The sequence below is a fragment of the Mycteria americana genome, chromosome 1 (genome assembly GCF_035582795.1).
Source record: "Mycteria americana isolate JAX WOST 10 ecotype Jacksonville Zoo and Gardens chromosome 1, USCA_MyAme_1.0, whole genome shotgun sequence".
In the NCBI taxonomy this organism is placed as follows: domain Eukaryota; kingdom Metazoa; phylum Chordata; class Aves; order Ciconiiformes; family Ciconiidae; genus Mycteria; species Mycteria americana.
This window is the reverse complement of record NC_134365.1, coordinates 62,495,634-62,518,268: the sequence shown is the minus strand read 5'-3', so window position 1 is coordinate 62,518,268 and position 22,635 is coordinate 62,495,634. Positions and strand designations below refer to the sequence as shown.

At 40.8% G+C, this 22,635-nt stretch overlaps 2 protein-coding genes across 4 annotated transcripts in view; one reads left to right on the top strand and one right to left on the bottom strand.

The window, feature by feature from the left end:
• STAB2 (stabilin 2) overlaps positions 1-5,384 on the top strand; it is an 87,979-nt gene extending 82,595 nt beyond the window's left edge. Inside the window, exons 66-69 of the mRNA XM_075491698.1 lie at positions 685-792; positions 3,319-3,447; positions 4,549-4,668; positions 5,334-5,384. Coding sequence (XP_075347813.1) covers positions 685-792; positions 3,319-3,447; positions 4,549-4,668; positions 5,334-5,384 — 408 coding nt within the window. The remainder of the gene's footprint in view (positions 1-684; positions 793-3,318; positions 3,448-4,548; positions 4,669-5,333) is intronic.
• A 1,435-nt stretch (positions 5,385-6,819) lies between these two features.
• NT5DC3 (5'-nucleotidase domain containing 3) overlaps positions 6,820-22,635 on the bottom strand; it is a 42,828-nt gene continuing 27,012 nt past the window's right edge. For all 3 annotated transcript variants that reach the window (XM_075502717.1, XM_075502708.1, XM_075502699.1), the window contains 11 exons: positions 22,332-22,387; positions 18,382-18,472; positions 16,617-16,754; positions 15,024-15,084; positions 14,686-14,788; positions 14,444-14,545; positions 13,371-13,452; positions 12,933-13,019; positions 11,579-11,719; positions 11,136-11,200; positions 6,820-10,014 (listed from right to left, as the gene is read on the bottom strand). In XM_075502717.1, coding sequence (XP_075358832.1) covers positions 9,753-10,014; positions 11,136-11,200; positions 11,579-11,719; positions 12,933-13,019; positions 13,371-13,452; positions 14,444-14,545; positions 14,686-14,788; positions 15,024-15,084; positions 16,617-16,754; positions 18,382-18,472; positions 22,332-22,387 — 1,188 coding nt within the window. In that variant the 3' untranslated portion in view covers positions 6,820-9,752. The remainder of the gene's footprint in view (positions 10,015-11,135; positions 11,201-11,578; positions 11,720-12,932; positions 13,020-13,370; positions 13,453-14,443; positions 14,546-14,685; positions 14,789-15,023; positions 15,085-16,616; positions 16,755-18,381; positions 18,473-22,331; positions 22,388-22,635) is intronic.

Genomic DNA, 22,635 nt, shown 5'->3' with positions numbered 1-22,635 from the left:
CAGCTCCCGGTGCTGCTCACCCAGGAGAAACCATTTTGCCGGGATGCAATTTAAAGCAGGGTTTGCAATAGCACAGACACCCATGAACCCATCCTCCCAAAATGCTGGAGGCTCCAAGGATCGAAGCAGTCAAGGACTCCCATTATCAGCAGAGTCTAGAGAAGTGTTGGGGTGGCAGTGACTGATCCCGTCCCTCTCCCTTCTCATATCCCGATGAGCTCCCAAATGGGACCACCTTCCAGCTCGCTGACGCGAGGCCACCAAATAATCCGCAGGCAGCGGCTCCTCGTCAGTGCTGAGCCAGCAAACTCAGCGCAAGTGGCATCCTCAGCACAGAAAGCAGCTGTAACGGAGGCAGGCTGCAGCTGTAACAGCACTCCTAGGCAGAGCTTGGCAATTGCACAAACGTCACAAAAACCTTTATTTAGAAAAAAAAGATTTAAAAAGACAAAGAAATGCCTGAAGGCAATATGCAGGTAATGATGATGGCTACTTCATGCACAGGAGAGCCATGACCAGCCTGGGGCCATCCCAGGCTGATGTCCAGGGAGGCAGCGGTGTAAACCCCCATGTGAATTTTGCCTGTGTGTCAGCAGCTGAGGTGGGGAAATAGTCTCAAGGTTTATTTCAGTCCCAAAGGCAGGAGGGTCAAAGCTCAGCTCTCATTGCTCTTTCTCCTGTCAGAGTGAGATCAGATATGTGGACAGAAGTGCTATTGTTGAGTGGGATATAATCGCTTCCAACGGGATAATCCACGTCATTTCAGAGCCTTTAAAGGCTCCACCAGCACCTGTAAGTACATAGTGATTTTTTTTTTGTGTGGGAGGTGGGTGTAGCTTATATCATCCCAAACTCATGGCTGACATTCATATATTCCCAGTTTCCCTCCCATATATGCAGTTTTGGTTTAAAAGGTTACTTTGAAAGAAAATTAGAAGTGGAGAACAAGGTGCCAGTGAAGCTTGTTCAAAACGTTTCTGTCTGAATGAGTTCTTCCCATGTTTATTTTGTATAAATAAAATAAAAGCTCCATTTTATAATGGAGCTCATTTTTGTAACGGAGGTTTTATAAATCTCCATTTCAGTTCTTCCAAAAAGACCTTTCAAGCTTCTAAGGAAAATTTTTTACTCTTGGCTTTGCATTCATTCCTATCCAAAACAACAAGGTGTTTTGAAAATAGATATTTTTTGCCTGCACGAATCCCTGCAACGGTCCCAGTTATCCATTTATCTCTCCCATTAGAAAGGCCAAAGCAAACAGTGCACGGCAGAACAGCACAGGTCAGAAAGGGGTGCCGTCCTTTCCGTGGAGGCAAGTTGAGTTAGCAGCTGCACTGCTTCAAGCTGGAATCAAGACGGTACAGGGCCCAGCAGCAGGGAGGCAGGAACATTGTTCTATTGGTTTCCTACCAGCAAAGTTTACTGCTTTGTATGAAATGGAGGAAAAATAATTTCTTCACCTGCAGTGCAACTGGGATATTTTACAAGTGTGATCCCTGCTGCCCCGGGAGAGGTTTGCAGTGAGCACCTTTTTTTCCCAGTACAAAATGTTTTCCTTAATGAAGCAGGTGTTCAGATGTGCAGTGTTAGCGCTCCCCAGCTCTGTTCCACGCCAGGTACTCTGGGACAGCCCAACACAGGCTCAAGCCGACCTTGCAAGAAGACCCACCACTTGCTTAATCTGAAGAACTTCCCTTCCGTCGGGGTAACTCATTCTGATCCTTCTCTCTGTGCGCTGGAGGGGCCTCACTTACATTTACAGCCCATCCATCCCAGCTCCGATTTCGGAAGTGGCTAACCAGCTGCCTCCTTGGTCCACAAGATTAATCCTACCAATACCCTATTTCTCACCTTCATTTTGTTCTGAGCAACCCTTTCTCCTTTACAAACCAGCCTTCTTGATCCGAGATCAGTAATATGCCTGCACAATCTCGGTTCACAAAAATCCCTTGCAGCCTACAATCCTCACAAATAGGAAATTACACACTTGGGTAAAAGCGTAAATTATTGCCTGAAAATTATTCAAAATAATACGCAATTTCTATCAGTCGACAGCAGCATGATATTACAGTCTTTATAATACCTTTCACATGCTAGAGGGCAACTAAATGTTTTCTAATATTTAGCTGTCCAGCTGCACCAAGTAAATTACTTGGTTTTCTAAAAAATAAATGAAGACATCACATCTATTAAGACAACAATGTGATTATTTTTTGCCAGGGTAAGTTTAATAATTAGTTTTCTAGGCTAATTCTAGGCCACGGAGCTAGGGCACCACATGGAAAAGCAGAGTAAGAGCATATGAATCTCCTACCCATTCCAGACCCCTCCTCAGCCCCCGGATTGCCAGCAAAGAGCACAGTGCTTTGGGGAGATTGCAGCCTGCGTGGCTGCGGGCCCTGGGATCCCTCAAATTTATCATCACCCCAAAACTGCCGGTCACCTTCATGATATCAGTCTATCGGGCCACAGAGCTACAGAAGGCAAGCCAAAGTCAGAGCCTGGAGGCATTTCTCCCCTTTAGATTAAATCCAGATCACGTGTGAATTTCTTTCAGTCCTTCACCTACATATTTATTAAAATATTTATAACATATTATATACAGCTACTTGGATTGGCACTTTACCTGCTTGACTGAAGAACGAGTTCAGGTTAAAGGCACTGCATATTTTGGGGCAGAATGACCTACAGACGGCAGGTGTTGGGCTGCTGGCGGAGCCCAGCCCTGCGCACCCTCTCCGCAGGCTGGCAGTCCCTCTAACCAGCGATGAGAAGGGCCTCGTTTCAGATGCGGTTTGGTTTGAGCCCCGTAAGCAGGGCTCAGAGGATGGTACGGCTGCCGATAGCTGGCAATAACCAACACCTCCCCAGCGCACAAAGCGGTGGGGAATAAGCTTGAACCCATGCAGAGCCCTCTAGGGTTCGTAGCACAGGTTTCCAAAGCTGCTTAAGGGAATTTGGTACCCATTTCTCCTCCTTAGGCCAGTTAGGTTTCAGCCTCATCGTAGCCTCTATTGCTACTTTGAAAAACCTGACCAGAAAAGATCACTTAGGCATGCTCTGTAGCTTCAAAAACATAAACAAGATGAAGCTGTATTACAGCCAGTGCCCAGTGTACAGCACCTGGAAAAAAATTTGGTTTGTAATTCCTATCAAAAGGCCGTATTTAACTGTCTCTAGGGATCATGCACCAGGAAACTCGAGCACAAAAGCAGTTCAGGACTAGGGCATATCTCAAAGGGACACTGCACGTGCCTGGGTGCTGGAAGGTGACCAGTGCCCAGCCCGTGGCTCACTCATTCTCTCTCTGGCTTCCAGGCTCCTCTCCATGCCAGTACCGGGACAGGAATATTCTTTGGCATCAGCCTGGTTACTGGAATTGTGGGTTTTATCGGATATTCCTACCTCAGGTTCAGGAAGAGAAACACAGGCTTCCAGCACTTCAAGGTAGGCGGCAGACAGGAATGCGAAGCAGGGGGGCAGCACTACCCCAGACCCACCACCCCTCTCAAACTCACAGCCTCCAATTTCTCCTTGCATTTTATTAAGTTAGAAACATTCCCGATTGCTTCCCACTTGAACCATTCAGACTAAGACATGGAGAAAGTGGGGAAGGCTCACACGCTTGTCTTGGGCACGAGCTTACATTCGCCTACTGCTCCCCCAGACCTCTCCCTCCAGGGTGCCCGATGGGCTCCTGGTCTCACAGACACTTCCAACACCAAGGACTGGCCAAAAGCTTATTTAACTGCACAGCACCAGTGCAGAAGCCTTTGCCTCACCAGAAAGCTCACCCTTAGGGGAGCAGATAGGCACAACCACTGAAAGGGCACTTGTTCTCTTCCCCCTCCTCCATGTCACTGCTAATAATTTTGCTGCTCTGGAGGTTGAAACGTTTGACAAGGAAAAGGCCGGATTCGAAAGACAAGCAAATTGAAATGACTGTCGGGATTGAAAAGTACACGTTTTTATACTGATGCACTGCCATGCTTGCATTCTCTCAACTAACTTCGCCAGTCTTGCATAGTATCATGATGTGAAACCAGCCAGCAACAGCCAAGCTACTCAGAGATGAGGGATGACAAAAAAGTGTTAGAAAATACACAAGAATCAATCCAAAAGAAAGCCTACCTAGAAGAATCAGAAATCCCTTCCCATCCTGGACCCTGCATAATGTGAATTGTCTTCTAGAAACAAAAACAGGAGCCATCAGCCAGGGGAAATGCTTATTTTTTTATATAGTTGCAATGAGAGCGCTCAGGACTAATGAGGTACCTTTTACTGCAGACACAATGTCAGGGCAACACTTCCTCTCCTGATCTTTGCCCAGGCTTAAAAATAATAAGGGAGAGAAAAAAGATACCAGTGTTAAGTGACCTGAGATAATACAACAACGCAGAACACAGTTCATGCCCAGAGACACTGATTTAGATGATAAAGCAGTTCATTCACAACACCGCACTGGTCGCTAGTGAAGTTTAAGTGCCCCACTTAATGCACTGTTAGGAGGATGATGGATTTTAAGCAGGTTTGTGTGATTTTGTGTAGTCAAAAGATGACACTGATGTAACATCACTGGACAAGTCACAGCCTTCAAATATCACCAACCCCTCATACGAAAGTTCTTCTGCACTGACTCCACCAGAACCTACTTATGATCTTTTCTCAGTAAGTGTTCGTTTTGATTTGAGATTGAGACACAACTAAAATCACGGTAAGAGGGAATGACTTTATGAAAGGAAAATGTCTAGTTGGAAAAAAAGAAAAATTAATTTGGGAAAACACCATTCAAGTTCCTGGCTTTCCTGTCTCACCACTGCTAGAAACTGGGTAGCCTCACCTGTAGCAAAATTGAGGCTGTGGTTTACAGCTGTATCTCAAGTAATGACCAGTGAAGCTACAGCCTACCTTCAAAGACAGCTGCATTAAATTGGACTTCAAATGCTGCTGGATGCCAGTGACGTGTCTATACAAACTTTAAAAGCCCTCCAATTTTGTGTTCCCTTTTCTTTGCTGCAAATGCAGCTGAGTTCCATGCCAGCACTCTGCAAAGAATCTGAAACGCAATGGGAAGGGGGCTGGGAAACAAAGGAAGGAAAGAATGAGTAAAGCCAGAATACCGGAATAGCCTTGATGGTCCAATTTAGCAAGACCCTCATGTATATGCAGAGTCTAAAATCAAAATAAACCTTTTTGCATCCAGTAAAAAGACTTGCTTGGTGCAAAAATGTCAAGTGCAAACTCTGCCATCTGTATGGACAAATTCGCCAAAAAGTGATTTCATTTCTTAATGTGATGTTCGAGTCTAATTTTCTTTTTCTTCTGTTTTATAGGATTCGGATGACCAGCAGCTTGTGATGAGTGGTCCTCATGATCAGAATTAAAGACTGAATTTGGCATTAGTCAATTATAAAACGCATTTCTATTTACACTTACTGTGAAAAAACAGCACCGACACGTTTCAGGGAATACAATCTTGTTACAAATTAAAAACCAAAAGAGCACAGCTTTGTTTAAGATGCCGTCTATAGAGTTCACAGAGTTACCAACCTCAGAAGCGGTGGCTCTATCTGAGCAATATCAGCTAAGAGTGCCAGATGCAAAACTGAGTCTCAACTAACCTATCCAGAAGCAAACAGACACTTGTCAGTGAAAAGTATAAGGCTTTCACTAGCCTGCTATTTAACTGCTTTTATTCTTCTTCACAGACTCTAAAATGGCCTCAAAGACACTGCTAACTTGGCAAATATCCTAAATTTGCTAGTACTCCAGCGCTATGCTTTCATTTTGGCTCAGTTACAACTACAACTGGCAAGTGTGAAACAGAACATGTGTTAAACCTGTATTTTTAAACCGAGGGCATTTTTTGCTAGTGTACTTTCTTGTAAAAATTTCAGCAGCAGGAAACACGACTGCTTGCCCACTCTAGGTTTTCTGTCTTTCCTCCAACTTCACTGTGTTTTGTTTCCATCTCACCTCACTGTACAAAGAGAAATAGTAATTGTAGCAGCTTTAGCAAGACATATAGGTGATATGAGGGTACTTGAATAGTAATCAATTTTTGCTTGAGCTATTTTTGTGAAAAGTGGACAAGGGAGATGATGTACTTGCCACCTCATGTCCACATTCAGATCTTTGGGTCTGTGAGAACCAGAAGCTACCTGCTTGTTCACATACCGTAATTTTACCAAGCACGTTAATATTGCCTTTCAACCGATGCACAGCAATAACAGCTGCCATTTTCACCATACTATTACAAGTGAATCAAACTTGAGTTTGATTCGCTGTCATTTCCTTCCCTCAAAACATTAATAGCACAGCAAATTGTGAGAACGCTATAGAAACCACAAAACAGCAAGAAAAGGAAGATTTTCTTGCTGGCAGCAGGGACGTTCCCCTATGATATGCTTCCCGGTGTCTACCACACGCGGGGGGCAGGAGGGAAGGTGTCACTGCAGGAAAGCATCAGTTACCTCTGAGAGCAACCCCAGGATGCCTCCTATCAGAACAAGGTATGCAGGCAAACCCAGGGTTGTTGACGCAGCTACCAAGCACGACCAAGGGAATCTAACGGGTAAATATGCCTGGATGAGAGAGACAGACCGAAGTTATTTCCCTAACTCCTTCCCTTGCCCCCCTACACATGCCTGCTTGTCTTTACCTAGAAGATATTAAAAAATTTAGAACACGCTTAAACACACACACATACTTACGGGAGTTTTCCCCACAGAGTTTTGCAATTAATACCACTCATGTTATTTCCTTCTCCCCAGTCACCCAAAATATTAAGGCTCATAGGGACCAGAAGATAAAGTCCAAGCATTTATTTTTGTAATAATCATTAAATATTTTTATCACAAAAAAAGTTTCCACAGTTCATTAAACTCTTCTTTTACTGACACACTATTCTCTTCAGAGTTTTTGATACAACAGAAAGAAAATTTCTTCTTGCTTTGGTGTTCAAATAAACTATACTCCCAAAATGAATTTGAAATGAACTATACTCCCAAAAGACACTGCCCTTTAAACATGCTCAAAAATCTCTTTGAAGTCAGTAACACAACAAGGTTAAAATAAGCAATGCAGAGAGCGCCGAGGTGTACAGCTCAAGTTCTCTGAAATCATTACAAAAATGCAAGACATTTTTAAAAGTTGAAGACGAGCATTCTAGCACTGAAAAATAAATAATACACTTGAAAATTCTCACTTAATTTCATATTATATATAGTTGGTTGTTTTAAAGGAATATAACCCTCCCATAATGATTTTTTTTTTCATGCAATGTTGTTTATTTCAAGAAGTCATGCAATATAAACAAGATTTTACTTCAGCTGGCTTTTGTAACATAGCTTTGCACAGCAGTTGGATTTGTAAGTTAAGAGAAAGGAAGGGGGAGAGGAGGAAATAATCTTGAAACAAAACGTGTATCATCTGGATAACATCATCCAACCCAATTAAACCGTTCCTGCTTAACACAGGAAAATTAGGCAAACAAACTGACTCCTAGCCAGCTTTGAAAGAAGAAATATCAAAACATCACAGAGCTATAACCAACAAAACATTATCAAATTCAGTAATGCAGAACTGAATAACACAATACTATTATTTGCTGGTAGTAAGATGAAGAATGTACAGTGGTTTGGGGTTTGTTTTTAAACAGTGCATTGAAATCTCTGGAGCGTGAGAGGTGCTACACACACGTAGCACCAAGTTCGGTTCTAGCTGAGCATTAGGATAAAGAATTGAAGGCAAATTGGGGATATTTCCATCCCCACATTTCATTATCAAGTTACGTTAAATATTTCTCGCACAGCCCCACCAAGTCTCCTGATGAAGCCAAACTAACTTCCCGCAAAACTTTTTTTCTTCCAGCAAAACAGCAGGACTGTCAGATGAACTTACTCATTTCAAGTATATTCATCTGTTTAAATACACACACACTCTTCAGGAGTGTTGCACATCAAGTTTGAAACAGGAGCACAAGAAAACCACTAACATAAAATCTATAACCGCCTCTGAGGACTTCAGACTGATTTCAAGCATACAGGAAAACTGCTTATGAAATTGTGCAGGCTAGATTAGAATACATTCTTTACTTTGCAAACATGCTTTTAAAAATATGAAAGATACTGCATATGAAATTCAGTATAGGTACTTGCACATAATACAGACAGGTTAAAAAAAAAAAAATAATAACAACAAGAAAACTTTTGGTCACCAAAAGTTTGTTTACCTGACAATCATGGTAGGAAGTAAGTGATATCCCAAAATGAAGTGAAGAATACCAAATGCTATATATATTTTGTTAATTTTTATATGCTTTTAAAAACGGAGCCTTTAATAACTAAAATTTGAAAAATATTAATCATATTATGCCTTCTAAAATGGCTGGGGTGGGAAGCACCAGTTAAAAAAAACATTTCCTTCGGATGCAGAGAAAGGAAAGCATCCTTATTGAAAAACAACTATATAGCAGTTCTATAAAGTGCCTGTTTGAGGAAACACATCAATAGATGTTTTCCTTGTGCAAAATAGACATTTTTCAGCTCAAATCTTTGGAACATACATGCTACCCAGAGTTTGTGTTCATGCATTACCTGTAATTTCAGTAATTCAATAAAACTTCTAATTTGCACCGCCAAAATTATTTTGATTGATGCAAACTGTCCACCACCCCCAATTCAGCTTTGAGGGCTTGAGCTAAAAAAAGTCAGAAAACTCTGGTTTTCATTTTCTCATTTCTTAATTTTTCTTTCAACTCATTTGCCCATTGTGCGTGTTTACTTTTGACTGTAAAAGTCCATTACTGAAGGCTATATGAAATACATTCTCTCCTAGGGAACAGCAAAACCACACTGCATACCACTGTAAGACACGGTTAACGTTTTAAAAAGCAGCATTTAGGATCAATCTAAAGCCTGGCAGAGATCTGTCTCCACTTCGAAATGCAAAATGCAAGACCTCTTGAAATGGCTTTATTATCAGAGAGTGGATATTTAAAGTGTTTTGAAACTTAAAAAGAAAGGTGCCCAAGAGTTAACAAAAAGGAAGCTGAAGCAGCCCAAGTTACTGCCGCTTTCAGTTTTAGGCTCAGGTCCACCTCCAGCCAAGCACAGACGTTACAAGAACAGAAACTGCACAGACAGGAGAAAAAGCCCCCCTCAGCCTGAGCCCGCCAGCGCTGTAATCACTGCAATGCAGCAGAACCACACCAACACTACGCAGCAGTTAGTTCAGATACAGGTAAGGCTCCAGCTATGGCAGCAAGGAAAATTAAAATGCGTACACCATCCCTCTCAGTCTCACCGTGAACTGGCTATTAACTCTGTATCGCTGAATTACTAATACTGGATGTAAGCTTTTCAGTGCCAAGATCCATGACAGGCTCCAGCTGGAGTTCTGATCAGGGCCAGAACAGAGAGTATAGGCATTTCTTTGTAAACCACAAGGCTGCAGACTGACATTTCCAATGAACAAACAAACAAAAACAACCACCCCAGAACACCACCCGTCCTTCCCCTCAGATTTGCCCTCCCTCCCAGCCCACTACTATTTTGGCAGTCCGTCATCTCTTGTAAGAGGAGTTTTCACATCTCCGAGCAGGAGTGGAGAAAATGGGTACAATGCTTATGAGAACAACTACGAATCACATCTAAATCAAGATAACAGATTTTAAGTGACTTAAATAAAATACATGTACATTCAAAAAAAAAAGATATATTTGCTCATTTTAGAGAGAACAAGCCAAGCGCTTATTTGATCTGAACTGTCTCTTGTAGGAAAGGTATTCTGAATGTACCAGTGCACAGCTGGTCTGACCAGCCAGGAAGTTCATGCTGCAAGGGAGTCCTTCTTGGATAAAACGTGTAATCAGGCTCATAGTTCAAGAGACAACTCAATGATGCCATGTAGATATCTGCAAATCTAGAGAGACGTCTTAGGAAATAAGTTGGATTCTCATCAGTTCTGAATAAGCTTCCAAACTGTGCATTGAAGAAATTCCTGTTCATCTCCCTGTCCCCCAAAAAAAAGAAAACAAAGAGAATGAAGTGAACATACCTGCACGCATCTCTTTACCAGCTAGCATCCAGAGACTGAAGCAAGCAGTTCCTCTAATCTGTTCTATGCATTATTCTGTTGCCATTGCACTTCAAACCACTCAAATAAACCACACAAGAAATTTTTGCACCTCTTGCACATATGTAGCCCAGACCCAGCAATCACAGTAGTGAACAGACAAGTTTCACTTCTCCCACTAAAACCAGTGATAAGTTGTTTCTGACTTCAGAAACATGACATCTCAAGCTTTCCTTTCTAGATATTGTGAAAGAAGACTTTTGCCTTCATCTAAATCCTAATGGCATCCACTTGTCCCAAAGATAAAAGACTTTTTCAAAAAATGCAAAGATTTGGCTTAATGTACCCAAAAAGCTTAAACACATCTTGGAATTAACTTCTGTTATTAGTCACTACGAAGTATCATTCCCATTTCATTTACTTCCACATTTCTGGGGAAGGCTGCTGGTGGTACAGCTGCTGGCCTTGCCAACTCTGCACTACCCACACCCTGCATTTAGGGATTGCTCCTTCACGATAGTAGATTTTTAGGAGTTTTAGCCCTATTACCTATCTCTGTGGTGAGTCCACTGCTAAACCCAGTCTAGTGCAGAGCCCAGTTTCTGCATATTCTAAGATGTATTGTATGTAATCTGAAGAAATCATCTAAAAAACCTGAAGAAGTGACCTAAGTCTTGATACAGAAACACATTTTTAAATCTTGCAGAAGTTCAGCTGTGTCATCAATAGCAATGGTGACAGCTGAACATAGAGGGACAGGGGAACTAAGATGAGAAGGAAGAGTATTTGATCTGATGTTACACTTTCATGCAGAAAACTAACATCTGTTCCAAAAAAGGGGAACAGGGGAAAAGGGTTCATATGCACAAAGGGTCAGAGGAGAGAAGAGTTGCACCGTTAGAATATTGCTTTACGCAGATAATTTTAGAAGGTCTGTAACTACCCGGGAATACAAATCAGGGATGGATAGAAATTCTGAAGAAACCTGTGGAAGATTCGACATAGAACACTTGGCTACCATGAAGCATATTGCAAATTCTTCATCCTGCATGTCTTACCTCATTTCCTTTCTTTCCTTCTTCCATTCTTCTAAAATCATTTGTGAATCAGGATCACGGTGAACCTGGAATGTGAAGTACGGATGACAGGTAACTAAGGAAGCCCTCGTAAATGAGCCTTTCCATTAATAAACCCTTACCAGCTAACAGGACAAGAGCAATGCTTCAGAGATCAGTATACAGAATCAGTATACAGTATACCCCCATGCACTTTCAACAACTGAAAGCAGGAATCAATCCAGGCTGGCAAGTGGAGGAAGGGAACAAGACTTTGGTAAAACTTACTATCTAGCCACACAAATAATTGCATTTATTTATCTGCAGTCAAACTGGTGAACTTTAATGAGACAGAAAGCACTTGCAACGTCAATGCCCAGCATTTAGAAACTTGGCTGGATCCCTTCTGCTACAGAGAGCCGATTACACACACACAGAGAACAAACCTGCATGTGTTCCAGTAATCCTGTCAAGGTTTGCAGCCAGGTCATGGTTTGAATGTACTTCTCTGTGTTCATGATTTTAATCTCTGATCGTAACTCTGGAATAATTGCACCAGTGCGCCAGCCATGCTTCAGGGTCAAATCCTATTTACCAAGAAGAATTATAAAATACAAGTATTAGTCTTAAAAAGAACTACTTAAAAGAACTGAAGAATTTGACCATTGTTTATCCCAAAGGGGCACTAATTTGATTGCTTCTTATGTATACACAGAAATATTAAACAGCGGGACTTAACTGTGCCAATAGGCAATAGATTTTAATTTCAGAGTAAGCTTCAAATCCCACATTTTTAAAGAGAGAGAGCTAAAGAACACATAAGCACTTGCAAATAAGCACTAATTCATTAGATGTAAACCAGCAGGAAATTCCTCTTGTAGATGAGACCTCTGCTGCTGTCAGAAGTATCTGGAGGAAACCGTGTGTTGGGTTTGTGGTATTCACCCATACATTCAGCTGACGGAAGGCTCCTATCGGGACCGCCAGCTACTCGAGCTCCTCCCGACAAGTACAGGAGGAGGCAGCTGCCACCTGTGCTCTCCCCTCCATTGTGCCAGAGAGGAACAGAGCTGCGTCTTCTTTCCTTTGGCCCTCACCTCCTGAAGCACCCAAACTTACTTTTCTTTTCAAAAGCAGATTGGGGCAAAAATGTTAACATTTGCTGCTGCTGAAACATGTTACCACAGCTTGGCAGTGGAAAGTCATATCCAGGCATACATATCCAGGCATACACAGCCATATGCAGTTACAAAAGAGTTAAGCGGTGGTCACTTACTCTAAAGGAAGAGTTAACAGTACGTTTGTTCGTAAGGTAGTAAGAAAATGCCTGGATAGCGGGGCTACAAACCATAGCAAGATCTCAGGAAGAAAGAAAGTTTACCATTAGTGACAGGAAGATTGCCTCCTGCATTCAAAACAGAAGTTCATTCAGCTCTTATTACACTTGGTAGTAAATGTCATCCAGACCAGCCACATCCTGTACGTTTGGATATCTGTGTTTACTCCCTGTTACAGCTGACACAATCAGTATCTGGATCAGGAATACAAACTCACACATTCCTGAGCGCAGTTTGTAAACAAGTTAAATGCTACAAGTCAGGTCGAAAATATGGTCGGCCTTTTACAGCACCAATTTTCTTCACTGCAAGAAAAGCAATATGGCTTCATTACCAACTCAAATTTCGTTGTATTTAGAAATCTCAAATGAAAGTGTGTTATATTGCATCACTGGGGAGGAAGAGAGGAAAACTAACAAAAAGCCTCATCTTTAATCCTATTTTGCGAAAGTAAACTACTTACTGCCAAGTCACTGTAAATGTGATCACCAAAGTAGAGAACCTTAGAGCCCCTCCAGCCAGTAAGCTTCAGAAATTCGTACAAGTTACCCTGCGGAAACAATGACACGCACATTGTAGCGGCATGCAACTTGCACCTTCACAGGCATGAAAAAGGAATTTAGTATACCCCTAAAAATATTTTCGTATCAAGAATCTTGTCCTCATTTTATATATTATGAATCCCAAATTTTACAGGCAATTTCAGTAATACTATCACTTCAAGAGGCAAGGAAACTGCAGACATACAATACCAACAATTAATTTGTACCGCTTCGATCATTAAAATAATTTTCTTTAAAAGCATACCTACTTTTTAGAAGCCTTTATGATATCTAAATAAGCTTGGGATTCTAGGAAATAGGTATTAAATCTGAACTGAAAGAGTTTATTGAAAGCATACCTGTTTGTAAATCTGACCTTTCTGCAGCTTGTGAATTTTGTCCCAAAGCAACACTCCCCTTTCATTCACCTTCCGAAACGGTCTAGAATAGAATTATACACAATTGTTACGTTGCTGTAGAAATTCTGTCACTTTTTAAGAGGAGATTAAAATTTTAATATTAAAAATATTTGTCTTTCAGAAGGAAAACATGCTCCCTAGCAACTCAACATTTTGTAATAGACAGAAAAAGCAAAGCTCCAAAACTTCAGCTTTAGCCAGTGAAATGCAATGTATCTATCCAGTGTACCTATGACATTTACAACAGAGTTGGAGAACAACTGTCGATAATTAAGACAGGGATCCCAGACAGAGGGGAAGAAACAGTGTGAATTGTCTGCCATTAAGGAGAGAAAAGAACACAAAAGAAGAGGTGTAAAAATCTTGCCCAATACCTCATTTTGTACAACAGAACAGAGGCAGAGGACTGGGGGCAAGACGTACAGCAAAGTTCTTTTTAAAATTAAATGAAAAAAAGTAAAGGAAAAAAAAATCCCACCTTCCTCTATCTCACTTTCAAATCATAAGTACACATAAAAGAATAGGTCTTTTTCAAGTGTAAGAGTAGTACATACACATTACAAATGTGTTTACTTAACTGAAGAACTAGTCCAAATACTCCAGTCTGTCAGCCAGTCTGCCCTTTAAGTATCACGTATGACTAAACAAAAGCAGAAGCAATGAAAGACATTTCCAGATAAGGGGCTGATTCTGAAAGGCACCAAAATTTCTCAGGTTTATTAGTAAAGGAACAGACTTCACCAACTTACAAGCTAAGATGTTAAAAACAGCTGCTGTGACCCTAACTCAGTCCGGTAGACCTGTAATAGCTACTGGAACTTTCTTAGGTAAGAAATGGTAAATATTTGGACTTCAGAATTGGGTGTTGCTGCATTCTGTAATGACCTTAAACAGGATTTCATCAAATACGATTTAATTTTACGTTGCATCCAAATTAAAATATTTCATAACACACTCTATAGCCTTATATGGAATAAGCTGCTTGAATCACTCTTTACTGACTAAATACCCACCTTCGCTTATCATTGAAAAAGTTTGGCTTATCAGCCTGTACAATGACCACATCAAAGAGGTCCCTCCAGTCCTTGCCAACTATGAACTTCATGCCTTTGTCCCTAAAAAGGACAGAGGGATATTAACAGTGATGCGTAACAAAGGTGCCGTTATCCGTGCAATATATGTATTACATTCGAGAACTTCATCCTCCCCATCCTTTAAAAATGTATAGCTGAACAGCAAACAACTGTTTCCTTACACAAAGCTGCTGGGACTGTTTGTGATGAGAAACATCTTCTTGCCATGATCAGCCAGCTTTGCTAACACCGCACGAGTTTGTTCGGCATAGCAGATGTATTTCTCTGTGAGGATTGTGGAAAATACAATATTAATTGAAAAAGTTTTTCACAAAATTTTCTCTGCATTCAACCAAGGGTTCAGAACATGAGGTTATACTTAACAAAGGCACCTTAGACAAGTGGAAATAACTCTTTCAAGCTTTAAAATTTAGAATTTGTAATCTTAAATAAGGAAGCCAGAAAGATCATTATACTATCAGTGAAAAAAGCTTTGATAGATGATCTCATTAGTACTTACCAATATCTGCTTCAATTGCTCTGTACATTATTCCTTTGATGTGGACATCCCTGATTGAATCCTGTCAGGAAAGCAACAGAGCACTAAAGAACTGAAAAATCTTCTCAAGTATAAAAACCGTGCTCACTGCATAGCAGTAGTAATCTGTTTTTAAAACAATTCCTTTCTCTGAATCACACCTTCAACTTTACAGAAATGCCATGTGATGGTCTTTATATATATATGTCACCAGTAGACAAAAGGGTAAGCCTGTCCTCCAAGAAACTAACTTCATACTTTCCGAAGTACAAAACTGTATAGCACAGGGGCTGTTTTACATAACAACTGCGAAAGGGCGCTCACAAGGGTGAAGTGGGGTGAAAGCCCTCTGCAGAATCAGAGTCATCACAGATTTCCAATGACCTTTGGAGCAGAACACATTCCTTTCCTCTTGGAAAAAAAAAAGAAAAAAAGAAAAAAACCCAACAAAAGCTTTAAGTCAGACAGATTTTAGATTACGCTCACTCACAAATGCCCTGGTTATTTAAAAAAGAAATTTATGAACAGATGAAAGAAGCTAAATGCTTAAGCAAAGTACTCATAAGGCACTCTGAAGGCATTGGCAGCTCTCCTGAGCCAGCTCTGCACCACATCGCTTTGTTTAGGACAGTGGTACTGCCATTTTGGTACTTAGATGGAGTATGTCCTAAAAATCCTCAAAAAAAGCCACTACAGGGCTTCCAAAATGTTGGTAATGCTGAGCAGTACAGAAGTTTCTACAAACTCTTCAGCAGAAACCACAAGAACTAGCCTTCTGACTCTATGTAACCATAGGCAGAAGGGAAAATTACTCTGGAGGTCAAAAGTTTCTTAAAACCCATCTGATCTACTTGGGAAAGTAAGAAATTCAACATTCAAGTGCATCACATATACTGAACAACGACACAAGTTTAATACATGTCAACAAGGGGACAGGAAAAGGTTTTCGATGGAAAGCTTGTGCAGGCAAATACCATCAACTTGGGCATGACCTCTTCTGTTCTTAAACAACCATAACATAAAATTATCTCCTCTGCAGGATACATCCTGAGGAATCAAGAGGGTCAAATTACTCTAGTTATTATTACTAGATTTTTTGGGAGGAAGAAGAGAGAAAAATAGGCAAAATAGATATGCCAAAAGCAAGAGACAGCAAATTATCATATACCAGAGAAGATACAGAGGCCGTACAACTGAAAGCTCCAAACTGGAATTTCCTATAGCCTCTTACAATTCCTGCTAGTGAGAAAAGTATACCTTTAATAACAATCAAAAGAAGCTTTATCGACATACAAGAGCTTCTTCACTTTCCCCCTACCCACCCCTCAAACCTACAAAAAGAACAACAGCCCTAGAACATCAGATTTAAAACAGATTTCAAATTATTCTGTTTCTTTTCCAAGGTCTACCTTCATTTTACTTATGTTTTTATGGTTGTATAGCAATAATTACTCTATACAAAACCTAAAGTTGAGGTATTTCACTGGAGCTGATGCAAAAGGTTGAAGCTTCCTGAAGTGCCCACAGAGAAGATGCACAAACGTAGAGGTTTACCTAAATCTTCAAAGCTAGTACCTTGACATCTTTGTATAGATGAACAGGCTCATAGTCTATGTTGTTTTTCAGAAAATATTCATTCACACAAGAAAGGAGTGTCATTTCTGGCAAGGAAAATATATCCATGAATTGCTTCATTGTATTTCCTTGTGAGCTCTACAGGGGTGGGAAGAAAAAAGAAAAAAAGGTCAGGCGTTTCTCAGAACACTTTCATTCATTCAGTATAAACACTTCAGCTTAGTTGCAGATATTGAGCTTTTGCCATCACTGTTTGCATTGCTTTAGATTCTTTTTGAACTAACAGAGTTTCAATAAAATAACTCCAACAAAAGTGTTGGCTTTGTTTTAAGAATTAATCGTGACTCATTACTCTTAAGAGCAGTATTTTAATTCATCAACACATAAAAGACAGCTAAAAGTCAACAGAAGGACTTAGAAGCCTTCACTGGAAGTCAGCACTTCTATAAATAAGAGGCACTGGGTATTGTGATGGTGGGTGGAGATTTTGTTATTTGTTGGTTTGGGTTTTTTTAATAAGTGGAATATTGACTAGGACTGCAAAACAATTTACCTCCTTGAAAAGAGAATAGAAAGTTGTAAGAATCTACAATAACTAATGCAGTAACAGAGGAAAAGATTTCTAGTCTGCAAAAGCTGTAACTACAGTGAAGTTTCACAAAAGTAGAGAATCTCATTATACAAGAGCAAATACAAACGAAATACTTCTCAACAAGAGAGGTAAAGCAACCAGCTCAAGACAGCACACTGGTCAAGATCACAGAAACCCAGAATGGTTGAGGTTGCAAGGGACCTCTGGAGGTCATCTTGTCCAACCCCCTTGCTCAAGCGCGGCCACCTAGAGCCAGTTGCCCAGGACCTTGTCCAGATGGCTTCTGAATCTCCAAGGATGGAGACTTCACAACCATCAGGCAACCAACCCGTGCCAGTGCTTGGTCACCCTCACAGTAAAGGAAGTGTTTCCTGGTGTTCAGAGGAAACCGCCTGTGTTTCAGTTTGTGCCCATGGCCTCTTCTCCTGTCGCTGTCCTTTCCAAGATCAAAGAAAGCACAGACCTGCAGAGACCAAGGCATCCCACAGGGAATGCCAGGGCAATACTCAGAACTGCTGCAGAGACCAGATTTGGGAATTCTAAGTTCAGCTCCTTAAAATAAGAACAAGTGTGAGCACAACAAAATGCTCCACAGCACAAATGCTCCACAGTCAACATGGAATTAACATCCATAAGTAAAAGGGGTTTGGGAAATAGGAAGGAACCTACCACCAAGAAGATCAACTTTCCCCACAGTCAAATCCTAAACTTAAAAGCTTTCTCTTTTATCATTCATCTTTTGTCAAATCCTCTTGGCTGTCCCTCTGCCAGCTTTTATGCAAGAGATGCCTCCATACATTTACTTGCTGCTACATCAGCTAAGCCATTAGACCACCGGGAAGCAGTACATAGCCGGGGTAAGGCACCAGATATGGTTCATTTCCCAGCCTTTATCAGATTTGCTGTGCAACACTGAGCAAGTCACTTGATTTTTCTATGTTCCGCTTCTCTGTCTGTATGACTGGGCAAGGGAACAGTGAAAGAAGAAACTACAGTAAGTGGGAGAAAGAAAAGATATTTGTCACCTTAGAGGGCAAACTTCACATCTAGCACTATAAGTCAATCATGTATGGAGAAAATGTAACTGTTGGTAAGAAAAAGAACAAAATGCAAACACCACTACCTCCATCCAAAAAAAAAAAATCATTCTTAAAGAGCAGTTTGTGGTTTTACCTTTCCATAAAAGTCACTCATTTGTTCTAAAGGGACATGGGAACCATCATACATTGCAATGACTTCTTCATCTGGGACAACGCTGAGGCCTCTGGAAAACAACATTAGCTTTAGTTCAAAAGTCAGATCAAAATTTTCAAGTAATTACCAAATGAAAGTCTGACAGATTAACACTTAGATCTGGAACTTATTAAAATACTAATAATGTCATAGGAACACTTTAGTCTGTAAGTTAAAACAGCATCTATCCTTACAGAACAAGTAACATTTTAACAGGCTGACGCACACGGAACACATTCCAATTTTAAGTCCTTTTTACTTTCTTACGGGAAAAGAGCTAATTAGTCTCCATTGAAACTATGCCTCCAGGGTTTGTAAGAAGTAGTTAGAGCTTCCAGTTTCTTAACACAAAGTAATTCTTCACTCTGCCTTTGTTTCATACAGCACTGATGATGTGATAGTGTTTAAACCAGATTATTCTGCAGCATGACCTTGAAGATTCAAGGGAAAGAAAAACACACAACCTTTAACTAAATAAGAATTTATTTTAAACTGTATCAACAGTTCAGTTTCCCAAAATTTAAGATTACTTGAAGGATTGTTGACAAGTAATTAAAATATTAAAATATAACAACAAATGGGGAAGAAGGAAACATCATCTCTCCCCAGAGTTTCTTTATCAGCTATTAAAAGATTAAAGGCTCTGTTTTGGTTTGGTTTGGTTTTGAAAGTTCACAGTATCAAGCATCTTGCACTAAAGCATCTAAAACACTGCAGGCATGCAAACATCCTCACCAGAGGACCAGAATTGTTGAGGTTTTGCTTAAGATTAAAGAACACAAATGAAAACCAGATCATCTGGTCCCTTTTTTCCAAGCCTACTTATGGTGTTTTGCAGCCTTGTGAGACAGACAGTTATTTCAGTGCCTCCCTTTCTTGGTCTTACCCCAAAGTGTTGTGAGGCATTAAAAAATAAATTAATTCATTAATAAGCCTAATACTTTCAGCGTTTAGTGTCCACACCAGCTTTGCAGTTGAAGGGCCTGATACATGAACTTCCTCAGGGCTGCTACGGTAGCAGAGTCCCACGTTAACTAGTTCCTTTACTGCACTTCTCAATGCTACATCGACTTGTACATAGCTCTGTGCTACTGCTGGTAGGACTCCAGCATTCAAGTTAGCAATGTGCACCAACAGGGCAGATAATAATTCGGTTTTGTACCATACAGAGTTCAGCGTCACCCACTCCACAGCAGGAAACACAAAGAAATGCAACCTTCGGTTGTTAAACACATACCGAGTAATACAAGCATAATTAAGAAGGACTGACTCATATTCCAGTCTGCAGAGAGCTACGCCAAGTCGTACCTGAATACTTCTAAAGAAAACACTTGTAGATCAGGAGCTACTTAAGCACAAGTCAAGAGGGGGACAATAGACACACATGAAATCCAGAGAGGAGAGACAATTGTGTAGGCAAAGCTGTAGATTAGTTTTACCAAAAGACCCATAGTCTTGATGCAGTTCACAGTCCAGCTTTATAACTACAAAGTTTGTTTTATTCCACTCACCGCATGGACAGACAGCACTAAAAGCATCACAGTTCACCTACAGCAGTGCTCCCATTGCTGCTCTTGGAGATGTGCATTGTTAGAGGGATACCGGAATGGCTTACACCTCTCAGTGCAAATGAGGCTGTACACCTGGGCAAGTCCTGCTACTTTCAGCGGTATAATTGTCCTACACACGTACAGAGCACGTGGAAGGTTAAAACTAAGAATGGCAGATATGCAGCAACTGACAGCAAAGCTCAGTGTTGGTATAGAAGAGAAAGGTACTCATTTTAAACAAAATTAAGAGAAAGTAGAGTGAAATGGTAGCTTTCACTCTCTCCCCCGCACACACTCACAAGTACAAAGACGTGTGGCCTAGCAGTCTGTCCAGAATTACTTTGGGTGACGCGGAGAACAAGGGATACCAGCTCTTCAACTAATCTCAACGCCCCTCTAGAGTTTTCTTGATCAGTCATCACATGCTGGCTTCGGATGTGCCTTTTGTACTAGCGAATGACAGCAACTGTGATCTTCTGCCTCTTCATTCTGTCCCACTCTGAGTCATAAGGCAACACCGCTGATGGACTCACCACCCATTCGTCTTCTCATCTAGGTCACTATACAGTTCCAGTAATACCACTGCTCTTCCTGCCACCTTCTCTCAAAGCCTTCAGCCTCTTTTTTGCTCCCCTTACGCCCATACAGGTGTTTGGAGAAACAGCGTGCAGATGTGATGATATCTTGATGACCAGCTGACCCAGGTACCACCAACACATGCCATCCTTTTGTCCCTTCTATCAACATTTCTTCCAGTGTTCTCACACGTACATGTTTCCATCCATACCTCACTCATACCATTCTTAGTATTTCTACTACATAACTCTACAGATAAATGTATCTTTGATTACTTCACTTTAATCTAGCAAACTAGCATTTTTCACAGTGAAAAATGTAAAAATGTGACAGATTTTTTGAATGAATCTTACAGCTAGCGACCTTCACTCTGAGTTCTCTGGTTCCCTCCTAGCCCTGCATAAATGATTCCTTTGAAAACCACAGGAACAGGTTTTGTCAGTTGAAATATACAATAATTATTCTATATCAGCATGTATGAAACACACAAATAAGTGGTATGACGTTTCACTTGGACTCTCATGATACGTACAGAACACGCATTGTTTTGGCAGCTTTAGACAGCCACTATGTTGACAGTATGAGCCTAATGCTGGACCCATGCCATCTTGTTTCCTCTTTCACTTTCCTTCCCTTCCTCTCCCATCTCCCAAAGGGCATCTCAGACTAAGTCATAAAAGAACAGATCAATGACTAAGGCTGAATCATCTACCTATCTGCCCACCTGGCAAACAAAAAGCAGTAATGAGCACATTATCATCATTTCATACTACCACACACAGTTCCATGCTAACCCCCATAGTAAATCACCTCAAGGGTGCATTACCTTTTGGTCCCAAAAGAAAACTTTTTGTCCAATGACATTAAGAAAGGTGCTCAGGCTTGTTGTTTAATTTAAAATATGGTACCAAGTGCGGTGTTCATGTCTGTCAAATGCATACCGCTTCATTACTGAGCCATACTAAACTGAGTATAAACTCAGTATAAACAACTGAGCCATACTAAAAACTCTCCTGTCAAGGATCACATACAGTAAGTCTATACCATGTATACTCATTATACTCAGTATACACATTATACTCAGTATAAACGTTATACACATTATACTCAGTATAAACTCAGTATAAACAACTGAGCCGTACTAAAAACTCTCCTGTCAAGGATCACATACAGTAAGTCTATACCATGTAATAAAGCGCAGCACAGAGATCACCAATTTTACATCAATTCAATCAGCTGAAAAAGTGTCAGGCTGTGCGGACACAAAGCAGTTGTGCTCCAACCACATCATACTTGCAGAATGGTATGTCCAAACTTAAAAGGCCTGTACAAATACAGTAAGACCTCTCAAGTGTCTCTGCAACCGCACTAAAGACAGGCTAACAGGCACCCTGTGACAATTATTTACATAGAAGGCAACAGCGGAGAAGTCATCAGCGTATTTTTAGATGTCTTTCAGCACGATTTAACAGCCGGAAACAAAGTGAGTCAGCACTATGTGACCAACTGGCTTGCCAACTTCCCCAGCTCCGAACCGGGGCATCAGCTGTACCGTATCAGTCGGTAAACGCGTGCGCGTGTCTGTGCGTACACAGAGGTGCAAAGAAACCCCCTTCCAGTAAGACTGCGATATTCTTTCATGTCTCTGCTTTTCAGTGCGCGGTTCCTGATATGAACCTAAGATGTACGCTAATAAATGCAATTAAGAGATTCAAAAAACAAGAGTATACACTTTTATTATAAATAGGAAATAATTTTACATACCTGTAAACTGTTCCCAGCTGAATATAATGAAAAGCATCGATCTTCATTAATAATGCCTTGCAGGGGGGGAAAAAAAAATCAGTTTTTATCATGTCAACTATTTGACATGAAATTATAAAAATCAAAGCAACTTTATCTATAATCTCTCCATCTTGGGAACGCCTGAGCACCTTCACTTCAACTTCCTTCATAGCTTCCAAAATACTTTATCAATGGCTTTTACCTAGGGCTTGCCAAATCACCACAGACATTGCCCAGTGACCTGAGCCAGGTCATGAAGAAATATCTTTTCCTACTAGCAGAT